Source organism: Oncorhynchus clarkii, chromosome 3, assembly GCF_045791955.1.
Source record: "Oncorhynchus clarkii lewisi isolate Uvic-CL-2024 chromosome 3, UVic_Ocla_1.0, whole genome shotgun sequence".
Classification (NCBI taxonomy): Eukaryota; Metazoa; Chordata; class Actinopteri; order Salmoniformes; family Salmonidae; genus Oncorhynchus; species Oncorhynchus clarkii.
The window spans coordinates 62105917-62121923 of NC_092149.1; the positions used below are offsets into that span (position 1 = coordinate 62105917).

The 16007-nt window shown below is 44.9% G+C and overlaps 1 protein-coding gene across 2 annotated transcripts in view; it reads left to right on the forward strand.

The window, feature by feature from the left end:
• Positions 1-16007, forward strand: part of LOC139400870 (sema domain, seven thrombospondin repeats (type 1 and type 1-like), transmembrane domain (TM) and short cytoplasmic domain, (semaphorin) 5Ba) — a 185106-nt gene that overhangs the window by 116715 nt on the left and 52384 nt on the right. For both annotated transcript variants that reach the window (XM_071145456.1, XM_071145457.1), the window contains exons 9-12: positions 3738-4023; positions 11665-11800; positions 15092-15302; positions 15587-15794. In XM_071145456.1, the coding sequence (XP_071001557.1) occupies positions 3738-4023; positions 11665-11800; positions 15092-15302; positions 15587-15794 (841 nt within the window). The remainder of the gene's footprint in view (positions 1-3737; positions 4024-11664; positions 11801-15091; positions 15303-15586; positions 15795-16007) is intronic.

A 16007-nucleotide genomic window follows, 5' to 3' on the forward strand; every position in this document is an offset into this window, starting at 1 on the left:
ACAACCCGGAGCTGGGGGAGTTCAATGCGGTGGGAAAGAAGGCCACATACATAATATGTGTAAAAGTGTCCCCTGCTTCTTCCCTGGAAGGGGTAAAGTCGACGAGGTGGTCGGATGTGTTGGTCAAGGTGCCTCCCCAAAAGGCTGTTGGCGGTCTTTATATAAACTGCCTATTGATAAGAGGACAGCTGACCTCCAATGGAGGATAATACATGGAGCTATAGTCACCAACATGCATCTGGTACACCTGGATCCAACTGTTGGGGAGGGGTGTCCATTCTGAAACTCTGGCACATCTGTGTACCAGGTTGGTCGGGATGATTTGACCTGATCACTACTTGGTTCTCAGCTCTGGGAGAGGTTTTCTCTTCCCAACTGTTTATATGTGGGCCAAAGTACAGGTTTAGTCAAAGGGGTGTAGTGTTCTTACTTAACCTTTTTGGCGCAGGTGTTCCGCTAGCGACCCCCCTCGACAACATCCGGTGAAATTGCAGAGCGCCAAATTCAAAATACAGAAATAGTCATAATAAACATTCATAAAAAATACAACTGTTATACATCGGCTTAAAGATGAACTTCTTGTTAAACCAGCTGCTTTGTCAGATTTCAAAAAGGCTTTACGGCAAAAGCATACCATGCGATTATCTGAGGACAGCGCCCCGCCTACAAAAGCATACAAACATTTACAACAAAGTAAAGTAATTATAAAAGTCAGAAATAGCAATAAAATGAATCACTTACCTTTGAAGATCTTCATATGGTTGCAGTCACAAGAGTCCCCGCTACACAATAAATATTCATTTTGGCGCGTTTTGTTCAGTAATCTACTGACTCAAAGGTGATCAAAACATGCAGACGAATACATCCTAATAGTACCGGTAAAGTTTGTCGAAACACGTCAAACGGTGTTTATAATTAATCCTCGGGTTGTCAATTGTCTAAATAATCAATAATATTTAAACCGAACAATAGCGTCTTCAACAGAAAGGAAAAACAACGAAGGGCGCGCACTCGGTCAGGCGGGCACTCGTTCAGGCGCAAACCAGCTCTGCATTCTTCCTCAGTCCACAGACAGAAAGGTCTCATTCTTCTTCATTTTTCAGAAAACAAGCATTAAAACAATGTCTAAAGACTGTTGACATCTAATGGAAGCCATATGAACTGCAATCTGGGTCCTAACCCATTAGAGACTCTATAGGCATTCAATTGATAATACCCACATCAAAAAAATGCCACTTCATGGATAGATTTTCCTCAGGTTTTCGCCTGCCATATTAGTTCTGTTATACTCACAGGGATTATTTTAACAGTTTTGGACACTTTAGAGTGTTTTCTGTCCAAATATACTATTTGCATATCCTTGCTTCTGGGCCTGAGTAACAGGCAGTTTACTTTGGGCACGCTTCTCATCCAGACGTCAAAATACTGCCCCCAAGCCATAAGAAGTTTTAACTTAGTGTCAGGGGCAGCTAAATTAGCAATCTGGAAGATGAAAGAGCAGTATTCGGGGACAGGCTTCTGTGGACGTGGTGGGTATGCTGGAGGAGATGTTGGCAGCAAGACAGAGGGTTGAGTTTGCCTATTATAAACTGGTTAATGACATTGGGCTGTTATGAGCATATGGGGTATTCAGTAGTTGTTGTGTTAAGTTACAGTGTAGGACGATTTGGTGTTGTGTTTTTAATTGATGTTTAACCATTGATGTTTGAGTGTTTTATTGTGTTGTGGGTTCCCAGACCTAAAGTTTTTTTTTAAACTCTCTCTCTCTCTTGCTCTCTCTTGCTCTCTCTTCCCCATGGTCAGTCAGTTACAGCCCTCAATCAGACTGTGTGGAGATTGAACAATCTGTTTGTTGGATTGACGCCCACACACATTACGCAAACATGTATATTATACTGTATCGACTGTGTATAGAGTATTAGCTCATTCAAATGCCACCTCTGACAGCAACCGGGCCGTGTGTGAGTGTGAGTGTGTGTGTGTGTGTGTGTGCGTGTGCGTGTGCGTGTGCGTGTGCGTGTGCGTGTGTGTGTCTGACAGCCGTGGGGAAGCAGTAGTGTTAATATACGCTGAAGCCTTTTTCTGGCTTCTCTCTCTCTGTGGTAATTATCTAGGACCCAGCACGAGGTCTGGTGAAACAGTACCACACGCGCACACACACACACCTTCATTTACATGGCTGTAAGCATCGGTTAGCTGACTGAACTGGGGAACTCAGTCCTCCATTAAACAGTATCATGAAGAGCCAGGTTAGGGAGGTAATGGTAGATTTGTCATGATAGCTTATCAGAAATGGATTACATGATTTTACATGGATTACATTACATGTAATTATTTACAGCAAGCTGTGGGTTGTAACATGGCTCCCCATGCTGGCATGTTAACATTAAGCTTACCCTAGAGACAATGTTCAAACAGTGCGATAAAACATATGGAGAAAGCTAACTATAGGATAAGAATAATGGGACAGTGGATGAAGCTACAGCTGACAAGAAAATGTTGGTTAACATTTTATTTTGATAGTCCATCTATAGATGCTCCACTAACTATCAATCGACTATCATTAACATGTCAATGCATGTCTTTGGACTTGCAGCAGGGAAGCATCTGTAGATATCACCAAACATTGTGCTATTTGGTAAACTAGTCCGTCTCTACCACCATTTCACCCATTCCTATTGGCTGCCGCCAGCTACTACCTGCAGTTGTTTTTTTATGAGTGTTCTGAAATGGAATTATGCGTTCTGTTATTGCTTCTGATGCTGTTTCCATTCCTGCTGACCGCCTGCGTTCTCCTATAATCTCATTCTCTTAAAAGGTAGTGCTGGCCCCCGGGGCACTTATCATCATGACTGTTTGCAGGTTAATATCTACGCTCTCTGCTCTGCATCCAAGCTGTCCGTTTGTGTGAGAGTGTGTGTGTGTGTTTGATATCACTGAGAATGAATGTTACCTTAGGGAAAGCAGCATTGACTGCACATACTGTGTTGTTTTCACAGCCCCACTGCTTCTCTAGTCATGAACAATCCTCCTCTACAGTATAACTCTACAGGGGAGAAGGCATGCTACTGGTTATCACATCTGGGTTCAAATAGTATTTAACATCTTTCAAATGCTGTCATTGAGTGTTTGTTTGAGCCTGAATGTAATGCCAGATGTGCAGAGTTTGCACTTTTGGAATTAAACCATTGGTTCCATTTTGTCCAGGCATGTTCAATAAAGCATATTTTAAATGTTGTTTGAACCCTGCTATGTCTGCTGTTAATGTGTTCAGTGTTGGGACTGAGGCTAACCCGTGTCTGTAATAATAACAACTCACAACAGGGAGACTGTTTGAGTGGCCGTACCATGTAGTGTTTCTGAGCACCAACTAGAATGGACAATGAAGTCACAGTCTATATTGATTTTGTTCCACTCATCGAGTGCATTTGTCTCATGTCTTTACCACATCAAGATTGATCATGTGTTCTGGCAATTTACAGATGGAGGAATGAATGCAGTGTACGTTTTATAGGATGACTGTGACTAATGAATTTATCTCCCAGGATGACTTTATTATCAACTTGACTGGACACATTCATTCGTCAGTGTAAACTAGCATGACATTAAGAATCATCCCCTATGGCTGCATGGACTCTAATGCTCTCTCTGACTTTGTCTCCTCTTCCCCGCTGCCCTTCTTCCTCTCCTTCTCTGTCCCCTCCCCTCCTCCCTTGTCCTCTCCTCCTCTTCCTCAGAGCCCCATTTCATCTCAGCCTATGATGTGGGTCTCTTCACGTTCTTCTTCCTGCGTGAGAACGCTGTGGAACATGACTGTGGGAAGACCGTCTACTCCCGGGTGGCCCGCGTCTGTAAGAATGACATCGGAGGGCGGTTCCTACTGGAAGACACCTGGACCACCTTCATGAAGGCCAGGCTGAACTGCTCGCGCTCCGGAGAGTTCCCCTTCTACTATAATGAGCTGCAGAGCACCTTCTATCTGCCTGAACAAGACCTCATCTACGGGATATTCACCACCAATGTGTGAGTGATGAGTAATAGTATTCTTATGCAAGACACACACACACACTCAGGAAAACACACACACACACGCACTCATGTACAGGTGCAGTAACCACGCACGTACCCTCTCCCTCCCACCCCCACGCAAACTCCATTACTGCAGTTTCCAGGCCTAATGATTATCATTATTCAGCATCCACTTTTTGAGAACACTTAAGCTGTGTTTGAATACTCATACTAACTGCACTAGCCATACAATTTATGACATAAATTGAGTATATAGTATGCGTATTGGTCATAGTATGGGTATAGTTAGTATGCCAAAATTTCCCGGATGTCGTGCTACATTCGCCAAAATACAAAGTATACAAACAGTGGACACTATTTCCATGCTTTTAGTGCCCATAATGCAATTCTTCAGAAAATGGGTTGAGGGTTCATATTTTTTTCATATTTGAAGAAAATGGCATAAAATATGCAGCCAAAATCCAACGAGAAAGGATACAAATACAAATAAATATTACTTTAACTAATTTTGATGTTAAGAATGTTAATGTTAAGAAACTGTTGAGCAAATAAGTTACCTTACACGTTATGTTGGCTAACAATTTGTTAGCTATGCTATCCTTACAAACAGTGGTGGAAAAAGTATCCAATTGTCATACTCAAGTAAAAGTGAATCACCCTGTAAAATACTACTTGAGTAAAAGTCTTAAAGTATTTGGTTTTAAATATACTTAAGTATCAAAAGTAAATGTAATCGCTAAAATATACTTAAGCAACAAAATATTTTCAAATTGCTTATTTAAAGCAAACCAAGAGGCACCACTTTCTTGTTTTTGAAGTTTACGGAAAGTCAGGGGCACACTCCTAAAATCAAGACATAATTTACAAATGAAGCATGTGTTCAAATCAAATTTTATTTGTCACATACACATGGTTGTGTTTAGTGAGTCCGGCAGAACAGAGGCTGTAGGGATGACCAGGGATGTCCTTTTGATAAGTGTGTGAATTAGACAATTTTCCTGTCCTGCTAACCTTTCAAATTGTATCAAGTATTTTTACTTAAGTACTTTACACCTCTGCTTACAAACCACATAGCATTACATCAAACTTGCCAGTATATTAACGAAATACTATCTAACTAACTACCCAAAGTTTATTGACTTGATTATCCCTGTCATTCTTTGCTAAGTGGTATAGTCAATGTGCGTTCTCAATGGACATTTGGGTGCTTTCGTAAATTCGCTCTAGCTATCTACTCCGATTTCAGAGCACTCTCGTCTGAGTGTAGCGCAGGATAACTGATGAATTTACGAACGCTCAACAGCCGTTGAATATGGTCGGTGTCAGTAAACGTTGGCAAAAAAAGGCGTAATAAAATTGTTGCCAGCAGCACAGTTACAGTCACCAACGCTCTTGATAACATGAAAATTGCCTAACCAGCTCTGCTTGGGCGAGTAAAATAGTCAGAGTGAGGTGTCCTCTCATTTGTGTCTGGAAGTAGCTAGCAAGTTAGCCAGTTAGCTTGGGTGCTTGACTGCAGTTGTAAGGTCAGAACACTCGAATCAACCCTACTGCCAGGGCGTCCAGTGTGCTCCAAGAGCCAAACGCTCTGAATTTACAAACGGGCAATCTGACAACACTCTGAATTTAGGAACACAGATTGAATTTAAGAACACACCTGAAGTCGTAAAATGTCTAGCTAGTAATTTGTTATGCTAACAAGCTAGCAAGAGGTTGAATTGCAACAGCATCAACTTCCGGTAGACAGGCGAAGCGATAGTACGCTCAACTGAAAGGATAACGTTCCTTTACAGAATACTAAAATGAACTAATAGTATGTAGTTTTTACTCCTTAAGTATGTATTATGCAGTATGTTAGTATGTCATCGACGGGGCTGTAGTGGAGCAGGTTGAGAGCTTCAAATTCCTTGGTGTCCACATTAACAACAAACTTACATGGTCCAAGCACACCAAGACAGTCGTGAAGAGGGCAAAACCTATTCCCCCTCAGGAGACTGAAAATATTTGTCATGGGTCCGCAGATCCTCAAAAAGTCCTACAGCTGCACCATCAAGAGCATCCTGATGAGTTGCATCACTGCCTGGTATGGCAACTGCTCGGCCTCTGACTGCAAGGCACTACAGAGGGTAGTGCGTAAGGCCCAGTACCTCACTGGGGCCAAGCTTTCTGCCATCCAGGACCTCTATACCAGGCGGTGTCAGAGGAAGGCCCTAAGAATTGTCAAAGACTCCAGCCACCCTAGTCATGGACTGTTCTCTCTGCTACCGCACGGCAAGCGGTACCGGAGCACCAAGTCCAGGTCCGAGAGGCTTCTAAACATTTTCTACCCCAAGACATAAGACTTCTAAACATCTAACCAAATGGCCACCCAGACTATTTGCACCCCCCCCCTATTTTAAACTGCTTCTACTCTCTGTTATTATCTATGCATAGTCACTTTAATAACTCTACCTATATGTACATATTACCTCAATTACCTCGACTAACCGGTGCCCCCTCACATTGACTCTGTACCGGTACCCCCTGTATATAGCCTCACTATTGTTATTTTACTGCTGCTCTTTAATTACTTTCTATTTATTTTATTTTATTGTATTTTTCTTAAAACTGCATTGTTGTTTAAGGGCTTGTATGTGAGCATTTCACTGTAAGGTCTACCTACACCTGTTGTATTCGGCGCATGTGACAAATCAAATTTGACTTGATTTGATTAGTATGAGTATTCGAACACAGCTTTAGCCTGATTTGAGCAAGTGAGGCAGAGAGCCTTTTTCATTACACATTCTACCTGCACTAATGAGAATTGGGATGGTTAGAGGAAGGAATCTGTGGTTGTTTTCCAAATGGTACCCTATTCCCTACATAGTTTACTACTTTTCCTTTTCCTATAGTGCATTACTCTATGGGCCCTGATCAAAGGTAGTGCACTACATAGGGAATAGGGTGCTAATCGCGACACATCCTGTGTGTTACTGTACTGTGTGAGCTGTGCCCTGACTCATAAGCCTGGGTTACACAGACCATTGTTTAAGGAATGCGGTATCATCCACTTCACTAGAGGGAGAAATGAGTGTGAGCACAACAGAAGATGCATCCACAATGTGAATGTTGCCCTTTTGTGGAAAAGAAATAACATGAATGTGGTCCATAGGTGAAGAGGAAGTGAGAGAGTTTTACCCTTTTCTGAAAGAAAGAAAATCTCACTGTGATGCTTTCACAGACTGAGGTTTTGGAGTGTGGAGTTGAGGGGTGTGGTATAGTACAGTTGTTGGTATTCAGATGTGTTCCATGCTCTGCTCTGCTGTGCTCTGCTCTCTCTCAGGGGAGAGGAATCATCCCCCTCGCCTTCTGCTGCTCTCACCTGTAAAGTTCTGACTCCCAGTAGGTGGCTGCTCTCCATCACTACCGGAGCTGAGGCTATCATTACTTCTCAGTACAGGACATATGTGCGTGGATGTGCATGTGCGCGTGTGTGTATCCCTCCCTCTTTCCCATTCCAATCTTTTGTCTCGGTCCCTATCTTTCTCTCAATCCCCCAGTCCCTCCCTAAAACTATTCTGAATAGTGTGATATCATAATGCAATCACAGGAAGCACTGTCTCCAACTGTCTGTGTTAAATTGAACATGGTCAAAGAACTCCCAGGAGTTTGAACTGTAAAACAGAACAGAGAGAGGGAGGGAGGGAGAGAATTAAGGGGGGAGGTAAAGAGAGAGTTTGAGAGAGAGAGAGATATGCTGGTCTCCATCTGCATTTGCTTTTAGCAGCTGACTGGGTTTGCTATCATTATCTCGTCAGAGTAGTGAACTTAAGACCCTCAGAGCATGCTGAGGCCTTATAATTAACTCTGGACCTTATTGGCATCTCCCTCCCTCGTCCTTTCCTCTGTTACGGCCTCTGAGTGAGGCTTGACAGCAACTGTGTTTCTCACATTGAAATGGGACTGTCACTGGCTAATGTTGAAAATCCTGAGGTGATTTCATTGCAATGGCTTTCTCCATATTTGGTATGCGTTCTGAATGAGCAGCTGGATGCTGCTGCAGGTGTTATCGTAGAAGAAGCTGATTGGCTCACACAGTGATCTGATTTGGCATGTCTCCTCAGTAACCTGGTAACCATGGTGTCCTGGCATGGTGTAATGTGTGTGTGCAGCTATCTGAAAGGTGATACATATTTTTGCCTGATTTTGCCAGATTTTTTTCTAAACTTTTTCCTTCACCTCAACATAATAACATCAAATGCACCTTGAAATGAGCTATATTCCCCCTGGAACATGTTGGGTAAGAATCAAACAGATATACCATTACTATGATTATTCGCTTTACTTTTACAAATTATTCTTTCAGCTAAAAATACTACTTCCAGGCACCTTTTTTTAGCATGTGCACAAGACAGTAATCTTTTGTACTGTATTGTAACATAGCTGCTGCTGTTTTATAGCTACCTGACTCAGTCTCCACTCATCAAAGTGATTGTTTCAGACTATAGCATTGTAGCTCAGATACTGCATTGTTATGCAGTAAAAATATATATGGATGGGCCTCCCGAGTGGCGCAGTGGTCAAGGCACTGCATCGCAGTGCTACAGTAGCAGAGCCACTAGAGATCCTAGTTTGAGTCCAGGCTGTGTCGTAGCCGGCCGCGACCGAGAGACCCATGAGAGACCCCCAACCCCTTCCCCCCAAAAATGATAAAATAAAAAATAAATATATATGGATAATCTTAGCCTTACTTCATTTTCTGCTCGCTGCCTCCCTGCCTGTCGTACGGTACAGGGGATGCTGAGTGTGCTTTTTGTTTCTGCTGCGATGCAGGTATTCACTGGTTGGAAAAACATTTTTACCTTAACTGTGTCCCAAATTCCATAGGGCTCTTTTGAAAAGGAGTTCACTATATGGGGAATAGGGTACCATGTGGAACACACTTGATGTATTTTTTCTGGGGTTTTTTTCAATTGAGGTGAGGTGCACAGACTGCATTAGCTCCATATACCCTGCTGAGACTAGAGCCTGCCAATGATAGGCACAGCACATCTGTTACTGTGTGTGTGTGCATGCGCGCACTTGTGTGTAATTGTGTGTGTTAGAAAGTATTTTGGAATCCAGGTGTCTCTATGCCACACATACAGTGTGTATATATATACAGAGGAGAGAACAAGTATTTGATACACTCCCGATTTTGCAGGTTTTTCTACTTACAAAGCATGTAGAGGTCTGTAATGTTTTATCATAGGTACACTTCAACTTTGAGAGATGGAATCTAAAACAAAAATTCAGAAAATCACATTTGTATGATTTTTAAGTAATTCATTTGCATTTTATTGCATGACATAAGTATTTGATCTGTTGGCTGCTTTTCCTGTGGTCCAACTCGTCTCAAACCCTCTGAATAGGGTTGAGGTCGGGTGACTGTGGAGGCCAGGTCATCTGATGCAGCACTCCTTCACTTTTTTGTCCTGTTGGAAAAAAAATGATAGTCCCACTAGGCGCGAACCAGATGGGATGGAGTATCACTACAGCATGCTGTGGTAGCCATGCTGGTTAAGTGTGCCTTGCTTCACTGTGGGAACCACACATGCGGAGATCATCCGTTCACCTACAGTACTCTGCGTCTCACAAAAATACGGCAGTTAGAACCAAACATCTCAAATTTAGACTCATCAGACCAAAATACAGATTTCTACCAGTCTAATGTTCATTGCCTGTGACTCTTGGCCCAAGCAAGTCTCTTCTTCTTATTGGTGTCCTTTAGTAGTGGTTTCTTTGCAGCAATTCGACCATGAAGGCCTGACACACGCTGTCCCCTCTGAACTGTTGATGTTGAGATGTGTCTGTTACATGAACTCTGTGAAGCATTTATTTGGGCTGCATTCTGAGGTGCAGTTAACTCTGATGAACTTGTCCTCTGCAGCAGAGGTAACACTGGGTCTTCCTTTCCTGTGGCGGTCCTCATGAGAGCCAGTTTCATCATAGCGCTTGATGGTTTTTGCGACTGCACTCGAAGAAACGTTCAAAGTTCTTCAAATTGTATGCATTCACTGACCTTCATGTCCCAAAGTAATGATGGACTGTTGTTTTTCTTTTCTAATTTGAGCTGTTCTTGCCATAATACAGTATGGACTTGGTCTTTTACCAAGTATGTATAGCTTCTGTATACCACCCCTACTGTACCTTGTCACAACACAACTGATTGGCTCAAACGCATTAAGAAGGAAAGACATTTCACAATTGTTTTGGTTACATTTTTCCATGTGTTATTTCATAGTTTTGATGTCTTCACTGTTATTCTACAATATAGAAAATAGTAAAAATAAAGTATAGAACCTTGAATGAGTAGGTGTGTTCGGACTTTTGACTGGTACTGTATATATGGGCCATCTGGTGTGATGATGTGTATCATCCATGCTAGTCTGCTCTCTATGATTTATTATCATAGAAGCCTTCACCACTGAGCTCCACTGAGCATGTGCAGAAGCAGGCAATGGTTGTGTCCCAAATGACACCCTAATACCTATATAGTGTGACACGTTTGACTAGACCCTATGGGCCCTGGTCAAAAGTAGTGCACTGTATAGGGAATAGGATGCCATTTGGGATGAAGCAGTGTCACTTAGCTGCACTGAGCATGTGCAGAAAAATGACGAAGTACAGTGGATGTTGTTGAAGTCACCAGCTCTGGTTGGGCTCTTCTGCCTTTTTCTCCCATAACACAGTCCCTGGGACACCACAGTGTCAGGGAGGCGGGGAGAGGGTGTATCTAGCTCTGTGGCTGCAGCCTGGTTAGTGGTTGTTGCAGCTAATTGTCTGTGGTTTTGTAAGTTGGGTTAGGTTGCTGGCTGCTCACCGCTGGAAGCACACTCACTCACTGACGCAGTCTCACACTCTCTGACAGTGTTAATGCATTTCTACAGAGCTCAATCGGATCTCCACGATGGTTGCTAGATACAAACCACTAAGGTGTAGGGACAACACACGTATATACGTATATAAGGCATGTATGACATACAGTGTTCATACTGTTCTCTGTAAGAACATAACAGATATGGAAATGTATAAAAGAAGAACGTAACAAATGTCAAACCATACAGTGATTCCATAGGGCCCTATTGTATCGTACTCTTCACCATCCCCGTGCTACAATATACCAGCCCATTTATGAGTGTGCTGGCATTCCATACAAAGGAAAGTATAGTAAAGTAGAGTTTATTGTACAGTAATTGTATTGTACAGTAAAGTCTGTTCAGTGCAGTGAGTGTGTGTGTGTGCGTGGGGCGAGGGGGGAGGGTGTATCTGTTTGTGTGTGTGTGTATCTTAATTCACTTTAGCAGTCTCATGACAATTGTGAAGCACAGACACAGCTTCCAGCAGAATCACACGGGCAGTGTCTTTAATGCACCTGTAAAAGATGGGACTGTTAGACAGTGTGGTGTACATAATGGATCAATTTGAGCTCTCAGTTAGAGAGACATATGAGCAACACTGTAACCTCTTTGTTCACTGGGTTTTTAACACTGTCTCTCTCTGTGTCCCTCTTCTCCCCCCTCTCTTATTCTCTCTTTCCATCTCTCTCTCTCTTTCTCCTCTCTCCCTCTCCTCTCTCCCTCTCCTCTCCTCGCCCTCTCTTTCTCTGTCCTACAGGAACAGTATAGCAGCATCTGCAGTGTGTGCATTTAACCTCAGCTCCATCACCCAGGCCTTCAATGGGCCCTTCCGTTCCCAGGAGAACCCCCGCTCTACCTGGCTGCCCACCCCCAACCCCATCCCCAACTTTCAGGTACTACCCATCCCAACATTCATGTACTGCCCACCACCAACCCCACCCCCAACTTCCAGGTACTGCCCACCCCCAACCCCTTCCCCAACTTCCATGTACTACCCAACCCCTTCCCCAACTTCCATGTACTACCCAACCCCTTCCCCAACTTCCAGTTACTGCCCACCACCAACCCCACCCCCAACTTCCAGGTACTGCCCACCCCCAACCCCTTCCCCAACTTCCATGTACTGCCCAACCCCTTCCCCAACTTCCAGGTACTGCCCACCCCAAACCTCTTCCCCAACTTCCAGGTACTGCCCACCCCCAACCTCTTCCCCAACTTCCAGGTACTGCCCACCCCCAACCCCATCCCCAACTTCCAGGTACTACCCACCCCCAATTTTCAGGTACTGCCAAAACATCTTCCCCAACTTCCAGGTACTACCCAACCTCTTCCCCAACTTCCAGATACTCCCCCCCAACCCCTTCCCCAACTTCCATGTACTGCCCAACCCCTTCCCCAACTTCCAGGTACTGCCCACCCCCAACCTCTTCCCCAACTTCCAGGTACTGCCCACCCCCAACCTCTTCCCCAACTTCCAGGTACTGCCCACCCCCAACCCCATCCCCAACTTCCAGGTACTACCCACCCCCAATTTTCAGGTACTGCCAAAACATCTTCCCCAACTTCCAGGTACTACCCAACCTCTTCCCCAACTTCCAGATACTGCCAACCCCCAACCCCTTCCCCAAATGTCAAGTTCTGCCCACCCCCAACCCCTTCCCCAACTTCCAGGTACTACCCAACCCCTTCCCCAACTTCCAGGTACTGCCCACCCCCAACCCCATCCCCAACTTCCAGGTACTACCCACCCCCAATTTTCAGGTACTGCCAAAACATCTTCCCCAACTTCCAGGTACTACCCCCTCTTCCCCAACTTCCAGATACTGCCAACCCCCAACCCCTTCCCCAAATGTCAAGTAACTTCCAGGTACTACCCAACCCCTTCCCCAACTTCCAGGTACTGCCCACCCCAACTCCATCCCCAACTTCAGGTACTGCCCACCCCAACTCCATCCCCAACTTCCAGGTACTGCCCACCCCAACTCCATCCCCAACTTCCATTTACTGCCCACCCCAACTCCATCCCCAACTTCCAGGTACTGCCCACCTCAACTCCATCCCCAACTTCCAGGTACTGCCCACCCCAACTCCATCCCCAACTTCCAGGTTAGTGCTGGTCTGGAGCAAAATCCTGCTCACCCTGCGTGTCCCCAGAAACAGGACTAACAGACTCTGCATCTAGGTGGCACTGCATATATGAACCAGTCCTAACAGACTCTGCATCTAGGTGGCACTGCATGGCCGCCTCGCTTCGCGTTCCTATATGCAGTTTTTTGTTTTTTTAATTTCCAGGGATTACATACAGTGCACCCCAAAGCCCACATCATGGATCCTATGCAGCGACCCAAAAAAACGACTTTTTAGCAATGCAACTGTAGCTTTATGAAGAAATTCATGTCATCCGGCATTTCAAAAGCATATTGTTGCTGTAGCTTGCCAGACACAGAGATGTTGTTTGCCAAACAACAATCATTACAGTGTAACAGTATTGTAAGTGTGAATAAGCGTGATTACTGGACAGAAACTAAAACAAGAGGCTCCCAAAACGCTGGTCCGAGGAAGGAAATGGGACCACAGGCAGAGGCGTGCGTTGAAGATGTCGTTCCCATAGCAACGATTAGAAACCGTGGATTGATGGCAGCATTCGTGTGAAACTGAAAGCGCGAACCACTGCTTTTAATCAGGGCAAGGTGTCTGGTAACATGACCGAATATATTCCCTCCGCAAGGCTATCAAACAAGCTAAGCGCCAGTACAGAGACAAAGTAGAATCTCAATTCAACGGCTCAGACACAAGAGGCATGTGGCAGGGTCTACAGTCAATCACGGACTACAGGAAGAAACCCAGCCCAGTCACGGACCAGGATGTCTTGCTCCCAGGCAGACTAAATAACTTTTTTGCCCGCTTTGAGGACAATACAGTGCCACTGACACGGCCTGCAACGAAAACATGCGGTCTCTCCTTCACTGCAGCCGAGGTGAGTAAGACATTTAAACGTGTTAACCCTCGCAAGGCTGCAGGCCCAGATGGCATCCCCAGCCGCGCCCTCAGAGCATGCGCAGACCAGCTGGCCGGTGTGTTTACGGACATATTCAATCAATCCCTATACCAGTCTGCTGTTCCCACATGCTTCATTGTTCCTGTTCCCAAGAAAGCTAAGGTAACTGAGCTAAATGACTACCGCCCCGTAGCACTCACATCCGTCATCATGAAGTGCTTTGAGAGACTAGTCAAGGACCATATCACCTCCACCCTACCTGACACCCTAGACCCACTCCAATTTGCTTACCGCCCAAATAGGTCCACAGACGATGCAATCTCAACCACACTTGCCCTAACCCATCTGGACAAGCCTATGTGAGAATGCTGTTCATCGACTACAGCTCGGCAAAGCTGGACTTCCTGAACAACAATCATCCTCACACTGACTATTAAGATGAGACGAAGTCAACAAAACTAAGGAGATGATTGTGGACTTCAAAACAGCAGAGGGAACACCCCCCTATTATTTCGGCTTGTCACCAAAAGCACTCACAAACTTCTACAGATGCACAATCCGGGCTGTACCACCGCCTGGTATGGCAACTGCACCGCCCTCAACCGTTCTCCAGAGGGTAGTGAGGTCTGCACAACGCATCACCGGGGGCAAACTTATACACCACCCGATGTCACAGGAAGGCCATAAAGATCATCAAGGACATCAACCACCCGAGCCACTGCCTGTTCACCCCGCTATCATCCAGAAGGCGAGGTCAGTACAGGTGCATCAAAGCTGGGACCGAGAGACTGAAAAACAGCTTCTATCTCAAGGCCATCAGACTGTTAAACAGCCACCACTAACACTGAGTGGCTGCTGCCAACACACTGACACTGACTCAACTCCAGCCACTTTAATAATGGGAATTGATGGGAAATTATGTAAATATATCACTAGCCACTTTAAACAATGCTACCTTATATAAATGTTACTTACCCTACATTATTCAGTAACTTCTTTTTTTTGTACCATCACTCTCTCTCTTTCTCTTTCTTTCTTTTCCTCTGTCTTTCTTCACTCTTTCTCCTGTTCTCTCACTCCTCTCTCGCACTCTCTCTCTCTCATCCCCCCTTTCCCTCCCTCCCTGTCTCTCTCCCCCTTTCTCCCTTCCCTTCCCTTCCCTTCCCATCCCCCCTCCCCTCCTCAGTGTGGTACCATAGATGACGACGGCGGTCCTAACGATGGTCTGACGGAGCGCAGCCTTCAGGACGCCCAGCGGCTGTACCTGATGAACGACGTGGTGCAGCCCGTCTCTGTGGACCCCTTGGTCATGCAGGATGATGTGCGCTTCTCCAGGCTGGTGGTGGACATCGTACAGGGTCACGACACACTCTACCATGTCATGTACATTGGCACAGGTCAGTTGAGTTCAAAGGTCAGGGGTCAATCAATTAAATTGACTTATAAAGGAAAGGGCACATTAGCAAGGTAAATCTCCCTAGAAGGAAGAAACCTAGAGAGGAACCCGGCACGCTTCACTAGCTGTCCAGCCAAAGGATTTTCATATTATTTTTGTCATATTATAGAGCTCTGTGTTTTTCCTAGCCACATGACCTGAATAGGAAAACCTCTTGACTCTAGGCTGTATACAGCACAATCAATGATTTCTCATCATCTTCTTCCTCCTCTCTCCTCCAATCAGAGTACGGCACCATCCTGAAGGCTCTTGCGACCACCAATAAGAGCCTTCAAGGGTGCTACCTTGAGGAGATCCAGCTCTTCCCCGCTGGGGTGCAGGAGCCAATCTTGAGCCTGCAGATCCTTCAAAGTGATAGGTCACTGTTTGTAGGACTCAACAACAAAGTTCTGAAGATCCCTCTGGAGAGATGCTCCAACTACAAGACTGAGATGTGAGTTTCTTACATTTTTCTGTTTTGTACAAGTGCAATAAAAGCCAACCTGGCCAACAAACCCAACCTTATGGAAGAGTACAGGTGAGCAAAAGCTGCAACTACATGACTGAGACATGAATGTCTCAGACTGAGAATTATTCCACATTCTGCATGTCATCCCAGGGTTGTGGTCAGTGGTGTAGTGGATGGTAAACGCAAGTAGACACATCT